This window comes from Solanum dulcamara, chromosome 7 (genome assembly GCF_947179165.1).
Source record: "Solanum dulcamara chromosome 7, daSolDulc1.2, whole genome shotgun sequence".
Lineage (NCBI taxonomy): Eukaryota > Viridiplantae > Streptophyta > Magnoliopsida > Solanales > Solanaceae > Solanum > Solanum dulcamara.
The window spans coordinates 74,395,712-74,412,275 of NC_077243.1; the positions used below are offsets into that span (position 1 = coordinate 74,395,712).

Consider the following 16,564-nt stretch of genomic DNA (forward strand, 5'->3'; position numbering starts at 1 on the left):
ACATTGTATATCGATGAACATGTTACAATCTTGGCCGTCCTTTTTGATGAATAAGCTCACATTGACCCGACAATTTGGGATATTCTCTATCTACCCATCTGTGTCAGTTTTAAGTACATGTACCCTCTTGCTCAAAATTGTTTGAACTTTTCATGTGAGTATATAGTTACTTTGGTGTGGTAGTGCTTGGTATTCGAACATTGGCTTGAGGTATTAAGCTAATGCATCAAATTGTCAACAAAATGCTTGTAAAAGTAAAATATACACCTCTTACCCTAATTGAGCCATAAGGATGACAAGATGTCAGTCTATGCAGGCCAACTTAATTGTTCCAAATGAAATTGGCAACTTGTAGCTTTTACAAACTTGCATCAATTCTTGGATAGTAGGCAAATTCTTGCAAGCAATTTCTAAATATTATATTATATCAACCACATCTTCAAAAATTACAATTATGCAGAAGTAAATAAAAACAGGTCTCATACAATTTACTACTATGTGGGATTATAATTTCCATCATTCTATATTTTCCTATGGGTTCAACAATGTACAGTGCAGACTGAAAAATTATCAATATATTCATGTGGCACAGTGGACCTTCTCTATATACCCAGAGTTGCAAGATTTTGTCATAATCTACAATGTTGTGTTGGAAATTAGCCTTACTTCATACAGATCATTCTCTCCCTTTACTGCAGGCACAACATTACGTAGATTAGTCCAAACAAGTCTGGTTTTGAAGTCACAGAAATAAGGTCAACATTGTTATCAAACTTTAGAACTAACCAATTTCAGACGATATTCCAGGTCCAAAGAAAGACGTAAATTTTGCCTATCAAGATTGAAACGGATTAGGATATAAGTTCTGAAACTTACCGGATGGGATGGATGTATTTACAGTATCGTTGTTTTACCTGTCTTTTTTCGAAATCTGACAACTGCAGAGCTTTTGCCTCAAAGACCAGCACTAGACAGTATTTACCATCCTCAGTCACCTGAAACATTAGAAATTACCAAATGAAATCAGCAGCTGAAATTAAAATTCAGACGAAAAGGAATCAAGCTTGACAAATGATGGGGAATATGAATAGCTCAGTTGATTCGGTACTTGAACTTTCACGTTGTTGGTGAGGATTCGATTCCCCACTTTGGAATCCCCTCCCCCATTTTCCCTTTCCCTAACCCCAAGTTGAAAAAATAAAAAATAAAAACAATGACAAATGACAATTTTCAATAAGCATAAGACAATTTGCAAACAACACATTATTGAAGTTTTGGTTATGTGATGTCTCTTCAGGACAGTGATGAAAATCCACGAATTTCTTAGTGAAAACCGAATAAGAACAGTGACGTGTGGATTAGGCGCACATGAGGAGTTTGAAGCTTGCCGTAGACAAAAGTGCGGTATTTAAGTGGAAAAAGGTAAAGGAGTGCGCTGAGTTTCAAACTGTGGACCGGTTGCTCCTTGGGGATTTTTCGGTTATAAAAAGGTCCAACTGAATACAACTGTCAAGATCCAAATAGTGGAATTGTAGGATCCACAGAGATTTCAGATATAGTTTAGGTGGGAGGATAATTTATAAAATCTAGAAATTATAAAGTCTAACTTGGGACAAAAGCTATGTTGCTTGCACTCTTCAAAAATACTGCCAGGTGTGTGTCGGATCCTCCGAAAGCTATGTATTTTTGAAGGACCCGACACGGGAACGGCAGCATTTTTGGAGGGTTCAAGTAACATAGGATAAAAGAACTACTCAGCATATCATTTCATACGAGGAAGCACATCATTGATTAGAAACATAATCAAGTTCAACGAGCATACTTCTTCTCGAATATTTTGTAAGATTGGAGCACTTCTACGTGGTATTCCTCCGCCCTGCAATAAGAAAAGGAGTAGTCAGAAAAATTTATCAAGAGATAAACTTGATGTTTAAGACAACAGTCAACATGTTGAATATTTTGAACACACATTACAAGTTTTAGATAAACTGATTTTGCTCCTGTTGCCAAAGCTATTTTGTGTCTATTCCACTAAAAAAGTACATCACTGTCAGAATTGGGGCATAAATCTGGCAATATGTTAGGCTCAGATGAAACTGCTAGAGGTAAAAGTAGATGGAAGACAAAGCTCATTGAACCAAAAGAAAGAAAAATGAAGAGGATCGTGAGACGAAGTATGAGGATGAACTTTTCTCTAATTCACTCACTTTATACGCTTTGAGTCAATGTTTTAACCCATCCGAACAACATTCCTGAAAATTGATCACAACCTAGTGTCATATTTTTCTCTAAGTTTTATTAATAAATGAACTTGCACGAGTGTGTATTTGCCTTCTAATAATTTAAGCATACAATTGCAAGAAGGCTTCTTAGACCCAAATCAATCACGTTCACCATATGGTAAAAAGTTGCTAAAGAATCTTTTGGAAGGAGAAGGCAAGTTGCTGCATACAAAGTTTCTGGATTTAGCAGATTCTTAGAAATGAAAAATATATAAAAAAAACAGGGAATCCATTCTTGCTAAAATAAAATAGCCACAAGAAAGGTCACTGCTCAACGTATGATGAAAATTGCTTAGTTATGTAGATAGCTATTAGAATGCAAAACACATTTAACTATATCTTCAAAATTTCCCATGATGCGTGCATAATTTTTCCCTATAGGCGAGGCCCATGAGAATGATGAGTTTTGTGGTGGAGATGAAACATCAACTTAAGACTTCTTTTTGCTAGGAGTATTATTTTCCATTGAGTTATGAAGCTCACCTCATCTAAAAGCTCAAGTAATTAAAAAGGGACATATCATACTTATTTGTTATATTTTCACCAGAAAATTCATCAATGTTTGCCTCTCATTAATCTCTCCATTCTTTGATGCACTTTTTTTCTTTTTTCTTTTGGATAATTCCAGTTGTTTTCAAAATCCACAGCCATGAAATTGACTGCCCCTCTCTATCTCATAGTCCTCAAGCTAAATCTCCATTCCAAGAAAGAGAGCCAAATTTAATCTGAATATTAAAAATATCAGTTTCTAAACACAACGATAAGGGAAATTACCAGTCCAAATTGGAAAATACGCTTCAATGCCTCATCCAAATGCTGCTCATCCCCATAACGGTATCTTATCACATCACTCCTGACCTTATAGAAAGAAAATCCTATTACTAGTTAGTCAGTAAACTGAAGAATGTATCCATCCTGAATATGAAATAACTAAAATGAAATCTGGGAGTACAATCAAAAGAAGTATTAGCAGCAAATCATCAATATTAGGAAACAATTGTGTTTTGTCTTCATTTTATCTTAGTAGAAGAATCGTATCAAGAAATGTAAAAGTTTGACTTGACCTAGAGACAAGCTACTAAATGTCCAAGTTTGTGGTTCATAGTCATTAAGATAAGAATAGCACATATATACTACCCCTGTCCCAATTTATGTGGCATACTTTCCTTTTTAGTTCGTCCCAAAAAGAATGTCACCTTCTATAATTAGAAACAATTTAATTTGAAATTCTCCTTTTTACCCTTGATGAAATGATTTATAGCCACAAAAATGGTCAAGAAGTGTTTTAACACAAACTTCAAAAGTCTTCCTTTTTTCTTAAACTTTGTGTCAAAGTCAAACAGTGTCCCATAAATTGGGACAGAAGGAGTTTCATTTAGTGTTAATTCAGGGAACATAAAGGACCACTGTTACTTTGGGCTTTTGGTAATAGAAAAGAAAGAAAAAAATTGTATTAGCCTATTAGGAGTAAAGGTGGATAAGAAGTAAATTTTATTAAGAGCAGTAAGGTGGAGTTCAAGAAATCATAGTGTAGCCTAAGGTTCGATAAATTGTATTTACTGGATACTAAGAGCCTGTTTGGATTGGCTTATTTTAAGTGCTTTTAAGCTAAACTAGCTTTTAAGCTAAAATAGCTTTTAAGCACTTTTGTAGTGTTTGGGTAAGTTAAAAAAAATGCTTATAAGCATTTAGGGGTCGTTTGGGGTAAGGGATAAATATAAATAGTCTTGGGATAAAAAAATAGTCCAGGGATAAAATTTTGGTATCTTGTTTGGTTGGCAAGTTTGGGATAACTTATCCCACCATTTATACCATAGTGATGGTATAAGTTATCCCACCTTATCCTAGGATAGCTAATCCCAGAATAATTAATCCTGCGATAACTTGTTCCCAACCAAACGACTTAGTTTTAGGCTAAAATGCTACAAATAAGCCAAAAGCCAAAAGCCATAAGCTAGAATTTCTAACGTATGGCTTTTGGCTTATAAGTCAAAAAATGAAAAGTCAATCCAAACAGGCTCTAAGAAACTATTTTTGGGCTGCTGGAAAAGGAAAGGGGGATGTTTAACTTCAGAAGGGACTATTATCTTTGACTTCTGCCTATCAAAAACTTCTGGCAGAGTAACCATGCTAAAATAACACCCCTTCCAAAAAAAAGTTGGAGCTTCTTGGTCTGCATTAATGTGCTTTAAGAAAGGCATCAAGGTGACAGGAGGGTTTTCAGAAGAACATTACCTGCTTAAGGACTGGAGTAGCACATTTTTCCCTTAGTAGCTCAGCATCTGCATACGTAACGCATGGCACAGGTTTGAGCTCTGCATACTGAAAGAAAGGAGAGTAAGTTATCCAACGGAACTGATCTCCCCACCAGGATCATCAAGGTGGCATATTAAAGGCATGCACACACATTCATGAATTGACAACAGAAATATTTTCATCAATGAATCAAACAACAAAAATATTTGGAGGTCGCGGATTAGGTTAGAAAGGGTAGGTAGTTAAGCATTGTCTCCTTTTCGGTGGGATCAGGTTTGGCGGTAGTAGGAAGCACCCAGTCTGTCGTAGTATTAACTCCTTTTTGTCTATTTTCGTGCCTTTGATATCTGTTATCTTCTATTGTTTGTTGTGTTCGAATAGCACATTGTTCCGCTAGTTCGATGTTGTTGCTTTTCCTTGTCTTGATGTTTTGTACTGCTTTCCTTCACAATGGTCATGTTTCCTTCACTGTCATATTACCTACTTTTATGACTATTTTGGATTTGTTGCACTTGAGCCGAGAGTTTTCCGGAAATAACCTCTCTACCTCCACAAGGTAGGGGTAAAGCCAGCACACCCTCCCCTCTCCCTACCATTCGTGGGACTATATTGGGTATGTTGTTGTTGTTGAATTAAACAACAACAAATATTGCATAGACTTCGAAAATGGATCCAATAATTCATTACTGAGATCCTATGCCTTGTTAATTTCATACAAGCAAATTCTTCAATAAAAGGAGAGATAAGATCACCTTAAGAGCCATGCCAATTATTGCAAGTGGGAAACCATATGTCAACATAATTGCAGACCACTCGGAACCTGGAAGGATGTTAAAATATGCCCCAAAACCATACCTGTGGAGTGTAATGAACAATAGAAGAGTCAAGGTAGGCTTAAGGTCACATTTGTCAAAAAATGAGAAAGCGATAAAGGATACGTGACCTCCAATAATCTCGTTTCTTTACTATGAAACTATAAGGGGAGAGAAAAAAGAAAAAAGTGTGGGGCTCTGAAGAATCAAAAGGACAGGACAATACAAAAGTATAGCAATTATGAAACAAATATTATACTAGAATAAATTGTTCTCTCTTGATTTAATTCTGAACATTATAATAGTTATCCTTCAAAATGATTTTGAGACATCACGATTTATTTTAATTAAAAATATCAAAAGAAAGTGAAGAACAAAGAAAAGTCATTACCATGACACCAAGAAAGAATAACTCATAGTTATTATGTATATGTTTGTCATTTTAAAATCATTGGTAATTTAAGTTTCTACGTTCATTAAACATGCACGATAAAAAGAAAAGAACTTGACTCTCCCTCACTGTTATTACCATGTTATATGCACACATATGCAAACTATATCTGTAAAAAAAATTGTAAGTGAATGTCAACAAAATCCTGAGGCAAGAATTAAGGACAGTGGAGATTGACTTCCATCCCCCTCCCTCCCGTAGAAATATTTCTTTGTTAATTTAGACAACATGAAGTCAATAGTATAAAGTATGATGAATTAATTATACTCACGAGAGAAGTGAAACACCAAGACCAAGTCCAATAACACCAAAAGAAACCTGCACATTAAAGCGAGTTCAGAAAACAATTGACAATTCCTTCAGGACCAGAAGATTTGTGAACATTGATGGTCTATAAAGCTGTTCATTTTCATCAAAATCGATTTTTTCACTAGATAAAGTGAATTCCAGTATTATAGGACCCAAATAAATTGATATATGAGAAAATGCATTTTTTTTCTTGATGACAATGGGGAAAAGCAAAGAAAAGTCCAAGTTCAGATGGGTTTTAAAAACAAAAAACATAACTACGTCGTGCATTTAGTAAGGAATTACAAATGAAGAACCAAAGAAAATAGTTTATATTAATGCAAAAAGCCATTAAACATAACACAAATAATGCAGGCAAAGGAACTGAAAAAACTATAATTCAAATATATGTCATCAGTCAAGCTCAAAAATCATCTTATTCGAATGCAAAAGTAAAGTTTTACATTGCTAACTCGAAATCCAGGGAGTAGTTCTTTTCCACTAAATCTCTAACTACTTATTCCTACTTGCTGACATATTCTTCTATAATGTTTTCTTAGCACTTAATACGCATCAAGTACCTTGGGTCTATTATGCAAGGCAGCGGGGAGATTGACGAGGATGTCACACATCGTATTGGGGCAGGGTGGATGAAATGGAGGCTCGCTTCCGGTGTGCTATGTGACAAAAAGGTGCCTCCAAAACTTAAGGGCAAGTTCTACAAAGTGGTGGTTAGACCGGCTATGTTATACGGGGCGGAGTGTTGGTCAGTTAAGGTATCTCACTTTCAAAAGATGAAAGTTGCCGAAATGAGAATGTTGAGATGGATGTGTGGGCATACCAAGAATGACAGAATTAGAAATGAGGCTATTCGGGACAAGGTAGGAGTGGCCTCGGTGGAGGACAAGATGCGGGAAATGCGACTGAGATGGTTTGGACATGTGAAGAGAAGAGACACAGATACCCCAGTGCGGAGGTGTGAGAGGTTAACCATGGATGGTTTCAGAAGAGGTAGGGGTAGGCCGAAGAAATATTGGGGAGAGGTGATTAGACAGGACATGGCGCAGTTACAACTTACCGAGGACATGACCTTAGATAGGAGGGTATGGAGGACCCACATTAGGGTAGAAGGCTAGTTCATAGTCTCGTTATTCTCTCTTATTAGTAGGCGTATTAGAGCACTATAATTCCCTATGGTCTGATATCTATCATAATTTATTACTCTCATTACTTTCTGTACTTTGATTGTACTTTGATTGCCTTGTTGCTTTTCTATATCACTTTGAACGCATTATTCCTATCTGACCTTTTTTCTTATCTTATCTGATTTTACTGAGCCGAGGGTCTCTCGGAAACAGCCGTCCTATATTTGTAGGAGTCAGGTCTGCATACACTCTACCCTCCCCAGACCCCACGTTGTGAGATTTTCACTGGGTCGTTATTATTGTTGTTGTATGTACGACTACATAGAATTTCAGATGTTAATTTTACTTTAGATTATCTTAGTGGTAGTGAAATAAGATATTACAACCAAACTAACTATTAATTTGATAGAGAAAACATCAACAAAATTCAATATTTGAATAATGAATCATTGAAAGTTTAATAAAATAATATAAGTAGAATAGTATCAAACATTTTGAAACCTCTCATTATAGAAAGTGTTAGATACAGTGAAACAGAACGAGCATCATTGTGACAAATATAAAAAACTATGTTGACTATTTTCGAGACAGAGATCTAAGAAAGAGCCTCATAAATTAATTTAATTTGCAGAAATTACAATAACAACCATAACTATGCCTCGAGTCCAAATCAGTCAGGGAGTCTATATGAATACTCAATAAGATACCAATTGTATAAATATTGTTTACACTGACCCCGATAAAATGGTCATAACTTTCTGTCCCGAGGTCGGATTGACGAACAGTTTGGAGCCTTACAAACTAGACTCAAAAGGGCTTCATTTGATAGGTCAGCCCATAAAACTTAAACTCATAATAACCATTGGTCTTTCATTTTTCTCTTACACCTAGCGGGCATAAGTTCTTTAAGAACATAGGGAATAACTTGTGGATATTAGGATGCAAAAATATAAACTTAAGTCTGCGAAATAGCTATTTGGGAAAATATCCAAATGACCCCATAATCATTCTCCTCCAAATGGGCAAATTTCTTTCCAATTCTCTTCAATGAAAGAAATTAAATCAAAAGACAAGTACCTTAGCAAGTGAAAACTCGTCGTCGGGAACAATAGCCTTGTCGGATGAAGTTATAGCAGACGATGGCTGAGACGAATCAACAGCTTTAGTAACAACCCTAAGTCGAAGACGATACTGGGTTTTCGCCAAAATTGAATCTTGATTACTGAAAGCGGTGAATTTGTGCACAAGTGGTGGCAATGTAAGAGGTAATGAAGGTCGATTTAGAGCGTGAATTTGAGTGTAATTGAAAACGGGAAAACTCTGAGAACAGAAAAGGGTTCCTCCAGCTCCGCCCATGGCTGGTACTGTTTTCACCATTTTCGGTAAGATATGGAGTTCGAGAACAAGAGGCTGTAGTGCAGATACAGGTAAAGGAAAAGCAAAGCGCCAAATGGTTTGAGAAATTTTGGATGATGATTATGTGGCATTATATCTACTTCAAGTTTTTTTTTTCAAATAGTACGTATTACTTTTAGAACATCACTTTAATTGTCTTAGACCCGTTTGGATTGAAGACCAACTTAAAGCCCCTTTTTAGCTTTTGGACGTGTTTGCTTAATGCTAACTTTAAGCTAGAAAGTTTTTAAAGTCAGTCAAAAATGAAAAGTTAGGATTCCTAACTTTTTTTTTTCTAAGTGCTTAAAGTCATTTTCTTTGATCATAGAAATTACTTTTATATCCCTTATATTTTAATTAAATTCCCAAACTACCCTTTTTATTTTTTTAACCCTAAAATTCACATAATTTTTCTCATTTAAGCACTTTTATCCAAACACTCAACTGCTTATTTATAAAAATAATTTTCAGCACTTTAAAGTTCTAAAAACACTTCATACATAAAAGTTACTTTTTTAAGCCCATCCAAATGGGCTCTTAGTAGGAGCCCGTTTGGATGGGCTTTAAGTTGGTTCTTTTTTTAGTTTTTGAACGTGTTTGCCTAATGTTTATTTTAAGTCATAAAATTTTTAAAGAGTCAAAAATGAAAAGTTAGAATTTCTAAATTTTTTTCTAAGTGTTTAAAACCATTTTGTTTGATCATAGAAATTACCTTTATATCCCTTATATTTTAACTAAATTTTCAAACTATCCTTTTTATTCTTTTAACCCTAAAATTCAAACATTTATTTTCAACATAAACACTTTTATCCAAACACTCAACTACTTATTTATAAAAATAACTTTCAGCAATTCAAAGTTCTAAAAACACTTCATACATAAAAATTACTTTTTTTAAACTCATCCAAACGGGCTCTATATGTCACATGTATATCTTTAATCTTTAAATAGCACCATAATTCGAAAAGGCTTACGACAAAGTTCACATAGAGTATGAAGATGTTTGGAGGTTAGAGGTGTACATATGCGTATACTAAGGCGATCAAAACACATGCACGATGGAGTTGGATAACGGCATTAAGAGGAGACTTAAAGCATTTTTCAATTGTGATGGGGTCACATCAGAGATCAACCCTTAACTCATTTTAGTTGTCTTGGTGATGAATTCATAGACGCGACATTTAAGGTGTGGTGTTATAAGACTTGTGGTGGAGTTAGCTGTCATGACCCTGATATGGGTGTGATGGCACTCATCTCAACCCACCGAGACAAGTCAATCTAATACCCAACGAAAAGTATATTCGGAAGAAAAGAAAATAAATCAAATTTAACTTAATCAAAAACACGTAAAACAAACTCAAACTCCCCCAAGATTAGTTGTCATGTGTACAAGTCACTAATACATTAACGAAGTATGAAAGAAAATACAGTCACAATATCTTTGTCTCTAGAATAGGACTAAAACATATTAAAAGAGTAAGAGGTGTCCGCTAGATGGATGTAGCAGCTACCTCAACACTCGATATGATAGCCTCAGAAGTGGTATAAAACACTGGAGATTAAGCAGGTCCGGGCTCACAGCCTATACAAATGTAGAATCAAGTGGTGAGTACCAAACAACACGGTACTCAACAAGTGAATAACTAAAACTAAGCAAAGCTCAATAGATTCGAGTACTCCTGTCATCCCAACCGAACCTCCTTAACTACAACCTGCATAAAACCAGCCCAACTCTACACTTTACACAATAATAATAATACAGTCCACGAATACTCATCAGTAGTTTCATCAAATGAATCATGTCAAGTCAAGTTCAACATATACAGAGCATAAGTAGTAAACACAAATTCACAAATATCAACAAAATGTAATGCAATGCAATGAGATGATGCATGTATGTCCTATCGGTACACATCCGCTGAATTACAGTCCGAAACCCATGGAAGACATTTCTGTCCATGTTACCTGCCACAAAACGTGTGGCCAGTCTCCTCAATATACATATCCTTCCACGGAGCGTGTGGCCCGACCCTTTTGTTTCATAATACCTGCCATGGAACGTGTGGCTCGATCCTTTTGTTTCATATCATTTTCAGTCTCAACACAGTATGTTAGAATCAATGCAATCAATTAAGGTTCATATGATTCATGATAATAACATGAAAGCACAATAATTTTTCCTATCTCACATCAACATAGTCATTTCACATGTCCAAAATAAATTCATAATCTCATCACATCAATTCCACTAATACATGTCATTAGATCGCCATTTTATATCCCTCGCCTCTATTTTTAAGATCAATCATAGAGTCAATAATCCAGTCCAATTCTCATTACTTCCTAGTCCACGTAACACGAAAATACAAGCATCTACAAGCTTAAACTGAGGTTTAGAAATTCACTTGCCTAAAAAAATCAAGCAATTACTCCGAGACCTGAGCCTTCCCCTTTCAATGGGTTTCCAAATCAATGTAATCTAATTAAATGAATAATCACCATAAGATTTCGAAAGTAAAAACATTCATATCACTATATATCTAGCCTAGACCCAAAAACTTATCCAAATCTATAATCAAATCCTAAATATCAAGTCTAGGGTTAGGTCTCAATTTCTCCAAATAACATAAATCTAATGATGTTCATATAATACAACACACCTAATATTTAATTATCTATCTCAATATACAAAAACTTAATTTATTTTTTTGATAATGAAATAAAAATAACTAAAATTAAAGCCACTGATCGAAACCAGTGGCAGCAACCAATTGTCTCGACGACGGCATTATTCACTATTCAATATTATAATAATAGAATACTAATATGAATCTAACTATAATCTTACCTGATTGTTCTCTCTTTCTTTGCAGTGTTTCTCTTCCTTCGTCGAGCCGTGCAGGTAAGATTCTCGCTTAATCTCTTTAATTTTTCTCTTCTAATTAATTATGTACTAAAAGTGAAAAACTCTACTATTTATTTTAATAAATATGGGACAAGTGATATAATATATTAACTACATTATCATTTTAGACCACCAATTAAATTAGTTATCTAAAGTTACCCCTCAACTAGATAACCGTAGTTATCAAATAGTCCAAATAAACCATTAAAAATTTACGGAAAGTGTCTTTTATAAAAGGAGGAGAATTAATTCTCGAACATAAAGTAAAGGAATATACCTGAAGATTCAAAAAGATGGGGATATCTAGCACGCATATCAGCCTTTGTCTCCCAAGTCACCTCTCCGACTGAACGATGCTTCCATTGTACCTTCACTGAAGCTACCTCCTTGGTTCTAAGCTTACGAACCTGCCTATCTAGAATAGCTATAGGCTCCTCCTCAAATGTCAAGTTTGGACCCAACTCCACTGAATCAAGTGATAACATATGAGACTCATTCGGAATATACTTACGGAGCATGGAAACATAAAACACGTTATGCACAGTCGATAAGCTAAGTGGTAAGGACAATCTATAAGCCACCTCTCCAACTCGTGCCAAAATCTCAAATGACCCAATAAATCAAGGGTTGAGCTTGCCCTTCTTCCTGAACCGCATCACGCCCTTCATGGGCGACACTCGAAGCCAAACATGATCACCTACCATGAACTTCAATGGTCGAACTCTCCGGTTTGCATAACTCTTCTGCCTACTCTAGGCAATCAAGAGTCTACCTGGATCCTATGAACCTGCTCCATAGCATCTCTAAGTAAGTCTGTGTCGAAAGAGTACATCTCAGCTGAATCAAACTACCTAATAGGAGATCGGCACCGCCTACCATACAAAGCTTCAAATGGGGCCATTTGGATACTAGAGTGATAGCTGTTGTTGTAGGCAAACTCCGCTAAGGGCAAGTGTTGATCCCATCTAGCACCAAAATCAATAACACAAGCTCGGAGCATATCTTCCAACAGTTGAATCGTCCGCTCGGACTGACCATCGGTCTGTGGGTGGAAAGTTGTACTCATATCAAGTCTAGTGCCCAAACCATGATGTAATGCCTGCCAAAAGTGCAAAGTAAATACTGAACCCCTATCCAAAAAGATAGATACCAGGACACCATGAAGCCGAATGATCTGACTAATATATAATTGGGCTAACTTATCTACTGTGTACCTCACCTTAATTGGAATAAAATGGGTGGACTTTATCAGTCTGTCAACCACCACCCATATAGATTCATAACCACCCATGGTGGAAGGTAAACCCAGATGAAGTCTATAGTGATCATTTTCCACTTCCAACTAGGAATAAGCATTCTTTGACTCACACCCCCAGGCCACTGGTGCTCATAATTTACCTGCCGGCAAGTCAAACACTTGGACACGAACTCTGCAATGTCCTTCTTCATCCTGCACCACCAATAGTGCTGGTATAGATCATGATACATCTTGTCTACTTCCAGATGGATAAAATGCCTTGAACAATAAGCCTCTTCCAAAATAAGTCTAGTTAGGTCACCCACTTTAGGCACACAAATTTTGCCACCAATCCTCAACACGCCTTCCGAATCAAGTACCGCCTCCTTAACTTCACCTCTTAATACCTGGTATCGAATGATACATAATTTCTCATCCTCAAATTGTCTCTCTCGAATTTGCTCAACCAAGGAAGAACGTGCCTCTACAAAGGCAAGAACACCATTGTTCTCTGAAATTTGCAATCAGACAAGGCTATTAGCCAGCCTCTGAACATCTCTATCCAATGGTCGCTCCTTAACTCGAATCGCCGCAAGACTCCCCATACTATAGGACTTCCTATTGTATCTTTATTTTGTACTTTATTAATGTATTAGTGGCTTGTACACATGACAACCAATCTTGGGGGAGTTTGAGTTTATTTTACATATTTTTGGTCAAGTTAAATTTGATTTATTTCCTTTTCTTTCGCATCTACTTTTTGTTGGGTATTAGGTTGACTTGTCTCGATGGTTTGAGATGAGTGCCATCACACCCATTTTTGGATCGTGACAAAATGGTATCAGAGCCCTAGGTTCATAGGTCTCACTTGTATATAAGCCGAGTCTAAGTAGAATCTTGAGAATCAGTACAGAGACGTCTATACTTATCTCCGAGAGGCTATGATGACTTTTATGAAATTTTCCCTTTATTCTTTCACTTTGTATCGTGTGTGGTTACTTGTATTTGTACTGAATTTTTGCATGTCCATTTTGATAGATTGCTAGGACCAGAACTACGGCTAGAGATAGAGGAAGGAAGGCATTCCCCGAGGTTGATATTAGGACCCTAACTAGGGGTAGAGCTAAAGGTCGTGGTCTGGGTATGGCGGAAGGTAGAGGTCGTGTCCGAGGAGCGGCACCAGGTAGAGGTCGTGCTAGAGAGACTTCTCTTGATCCACAGATTGATGCTAGAGAGAAACAGGTCCCTCCATATCTTGCTGCTGCACCATTGCTTCAGGCCACTTTGATGCGAGTATTGGATGCACTCGAAGAATTTAATCGGAGTGTGAGGGAGAATGGTACACCTGAGGGTTCTCAGACTAGAGTAGGGGGAGCCCAAGGTGCACCTGTAGTCATGTTGACTAACGACGAGCAACGCCGATATGAGAGGTTCTGAAAAATGAACCTACCATAGTTTCAGGGTGGAAAGTGTTATATCCCACATTTTGGTATTTTCGGATAATTCGAGAAAGATCACGGGAAGTTTAAAACAAGGCCATATTTTTTTTGTTTAGCACACAAGTTGCTTATGAAAATTATGAATTGGAAATATCAAGAATGGCTAGAAAAAAAATATGGACTTGATCACCACTTGGGCCTAGGTGGCCATCCATAGTGATGGCCAAAGCCCATATGGATTTAAAAAGAAGAAGAGAAAAAGGCCCAAAAGATGACTTATTAGTCATCTTGTTTTTTTTATTTTCTAGAAGCTTCAAGAAAAAAAAAAGAGAAAAAGAAGTAGATAAGTCCAAAGATGACTTGGTAGTCATCTTATTTTCCATTCCTAGAACTTTCAAGAAAGTTGGAGAAAGAAAGAAGGGAAAAAAATTAAGAGAGGAAAAATTGGCATAGCTAGGAATTTCATCCCTTGAAATCTTGTTTCAAAAATTATTTCTTCTAGTATTCCAAGCAAGTTAAAGGCCCTAATCAACATAGAGTGATTGTTGGAACAAGAAGACTATTCATTCTTGCAAGGCACAATTCTAGCCAAGTTGAAGAACTAAGTGGAAAAGGTAAGGTTTCAATCTTCTTTATATGTTATGGATGGTTGGTATATGTTGTAGAGTGAAGAAATGGATGAAAAATTCATGAAAACATGCATGTAGTTGTGTGGCCAAATATGGGGGTGGTTTGACAAGTTATGGTGAATTGATTCTATTTAGTGTTTTAGTTGTTGTTATGGATTCTATATTGCTAATAAAAGCTTAAGGATCCTTATAAAGTTGTAGTAGTTGGAGACTTGTTTTAGAAGTTTGTAAATTTAATATAATGTTCTTGCATATATGGAAGCTAATATTGTTAGTATGATGTGGTTAGTGTGTAAATTATTGGGTTGTGGTAATTGAAATTAAAAGAAGGGATTAGATTGTTATTGTTCTTATTGGAATTGGAAGGTCTTGGAGAAAGTAGTATATTAATTTGGTATGGTTGTGTTAAATTGACCGAGTTAAAATCTCGGATTGTTGTTGATAAAATTGGCCGAGTTAGATTCTCGGGGATGGTGTATTTATAGGGGAAGTGCTGTCGAAATTTCGATAGACAAAATGTTAGTTTAGAATGAGGTTCTTGGATACCTATAGCTAATGTTGGCATTCATTAATCTTGTTATAGATTTTAGAAAGGCCAAGAATTAAGTGGCGTGACTAAGGAAGTGGACAAGGTCTTACCCTTTTTTTTCAAGGCATGATTTTGATGTTATGGTTTCATAAGTGCTTCCATATATTCTTTGTTTTCAAAAGCTAGGTGTCAATGGTCCCAAGGAAATGACTACTTTTTTCTATAACCCATCAATGTTTTCCAAAATGTCTATAGTTTCCCAAAACAAAGGTTTACAGTATTACAAGCTTTTATGACAATGACGATGGATATGTTTTACAACGACATTGATGATGTCGAGGATGAGAATATGTCTATGATGGCTAAGATAAGAACGGCTTCATGTATGTAATGTTTACTCTTCTTTCTCTTGGCATGTTTTGACATAAGTATATAGAGCTACTCTTTCTTTTGGCATGGATTTTATGAAACAAGTATATGTCATTTTGTACAATTTCAAGAAAGTCCTATTCGTAGAGCCACTAGGATGACCAATTTTCTTGAGTTTCCAAAGGATATTTTCTCGTGCCTAGATACGCGTATATGATTTCAATATTTTTATTTTGATATAATTCATGGAAATTTTTAAAAGGTACTTGACATGACTCTTATCTTGATTTTGAATCATAGCTCATTCCGATTATTCTACGAGTCTTGAAAATTGGTCCTATGCGCATATGTATATGATTTGGCGTCTTATGAGACTGTGACCTTATTCTACGTTCTCTTAATATTATCCTTCGTTGATAATATCATATTATAATGATTGTTCCTTCAAGGCGAGACAAAGCGATCATGGTTAGTCTATAATACAATCGGAGGTTACCGAACTTCCGTCACTCCGATAGATACATGACTTTCGTTGAGCTCTCCTGTATGCTGTCTATATGTATATGTATATGTATATGGGGGATATGGGGAGGTGTATATGTGGCGCTATAGACGCATTCCCACCTGATCAGTTGGAGTAATTTCCATCCCAGACACGGGATGCCCGGATGCGGGACATATGTGGGCGAGCGGGCATTGTTCGGTGATATGACTTTTATTTTCAATGTATATGAAAAAGAAATGTTTTAAAGGAAAGACAAGCATGCATGGCATCTGGCCTAAAAGGGCACTCATATGTACAGGTTACTCTCTTATCTCACTATATA

General features: G+C 36.2%; 1 protein-coding gene across 1 annotated transcript; it reads right to left on the reverse strand.

Annotated features, from left to right (window-relative positions):
• Positions 1-394: 394 nt before the first annotated feature.
• Positions 395-8,710, reverse strand: LOC129896222 (uncharacterized). The gene is made up of 9 exons (XM_055972079.1): positions 8,312-8,710; positions 6,073-6,119; positions 5,291-5,393; positions 4,518-4,604; positions 3,057-3,140; positions 1,823-1,876; positions 915-995; positions 787-832; positions 395-692 (listed from the first exon to the last, which is right to left on the reverse strand). The coding sequence occupies exons 1-9, from the start codon at positions 8,609-8,611 to the stop codon at positions 637-639; spliced, it is 858 nt and encodes a 285-aa protein (XP_055828054.1). The 5' UTR covers positions 8,612-8,710; the 3' UTR covers positions 395-636.
• Between the last annotated feature and the right edge of the window lie 7,854 nt (positions 8,711-16,564).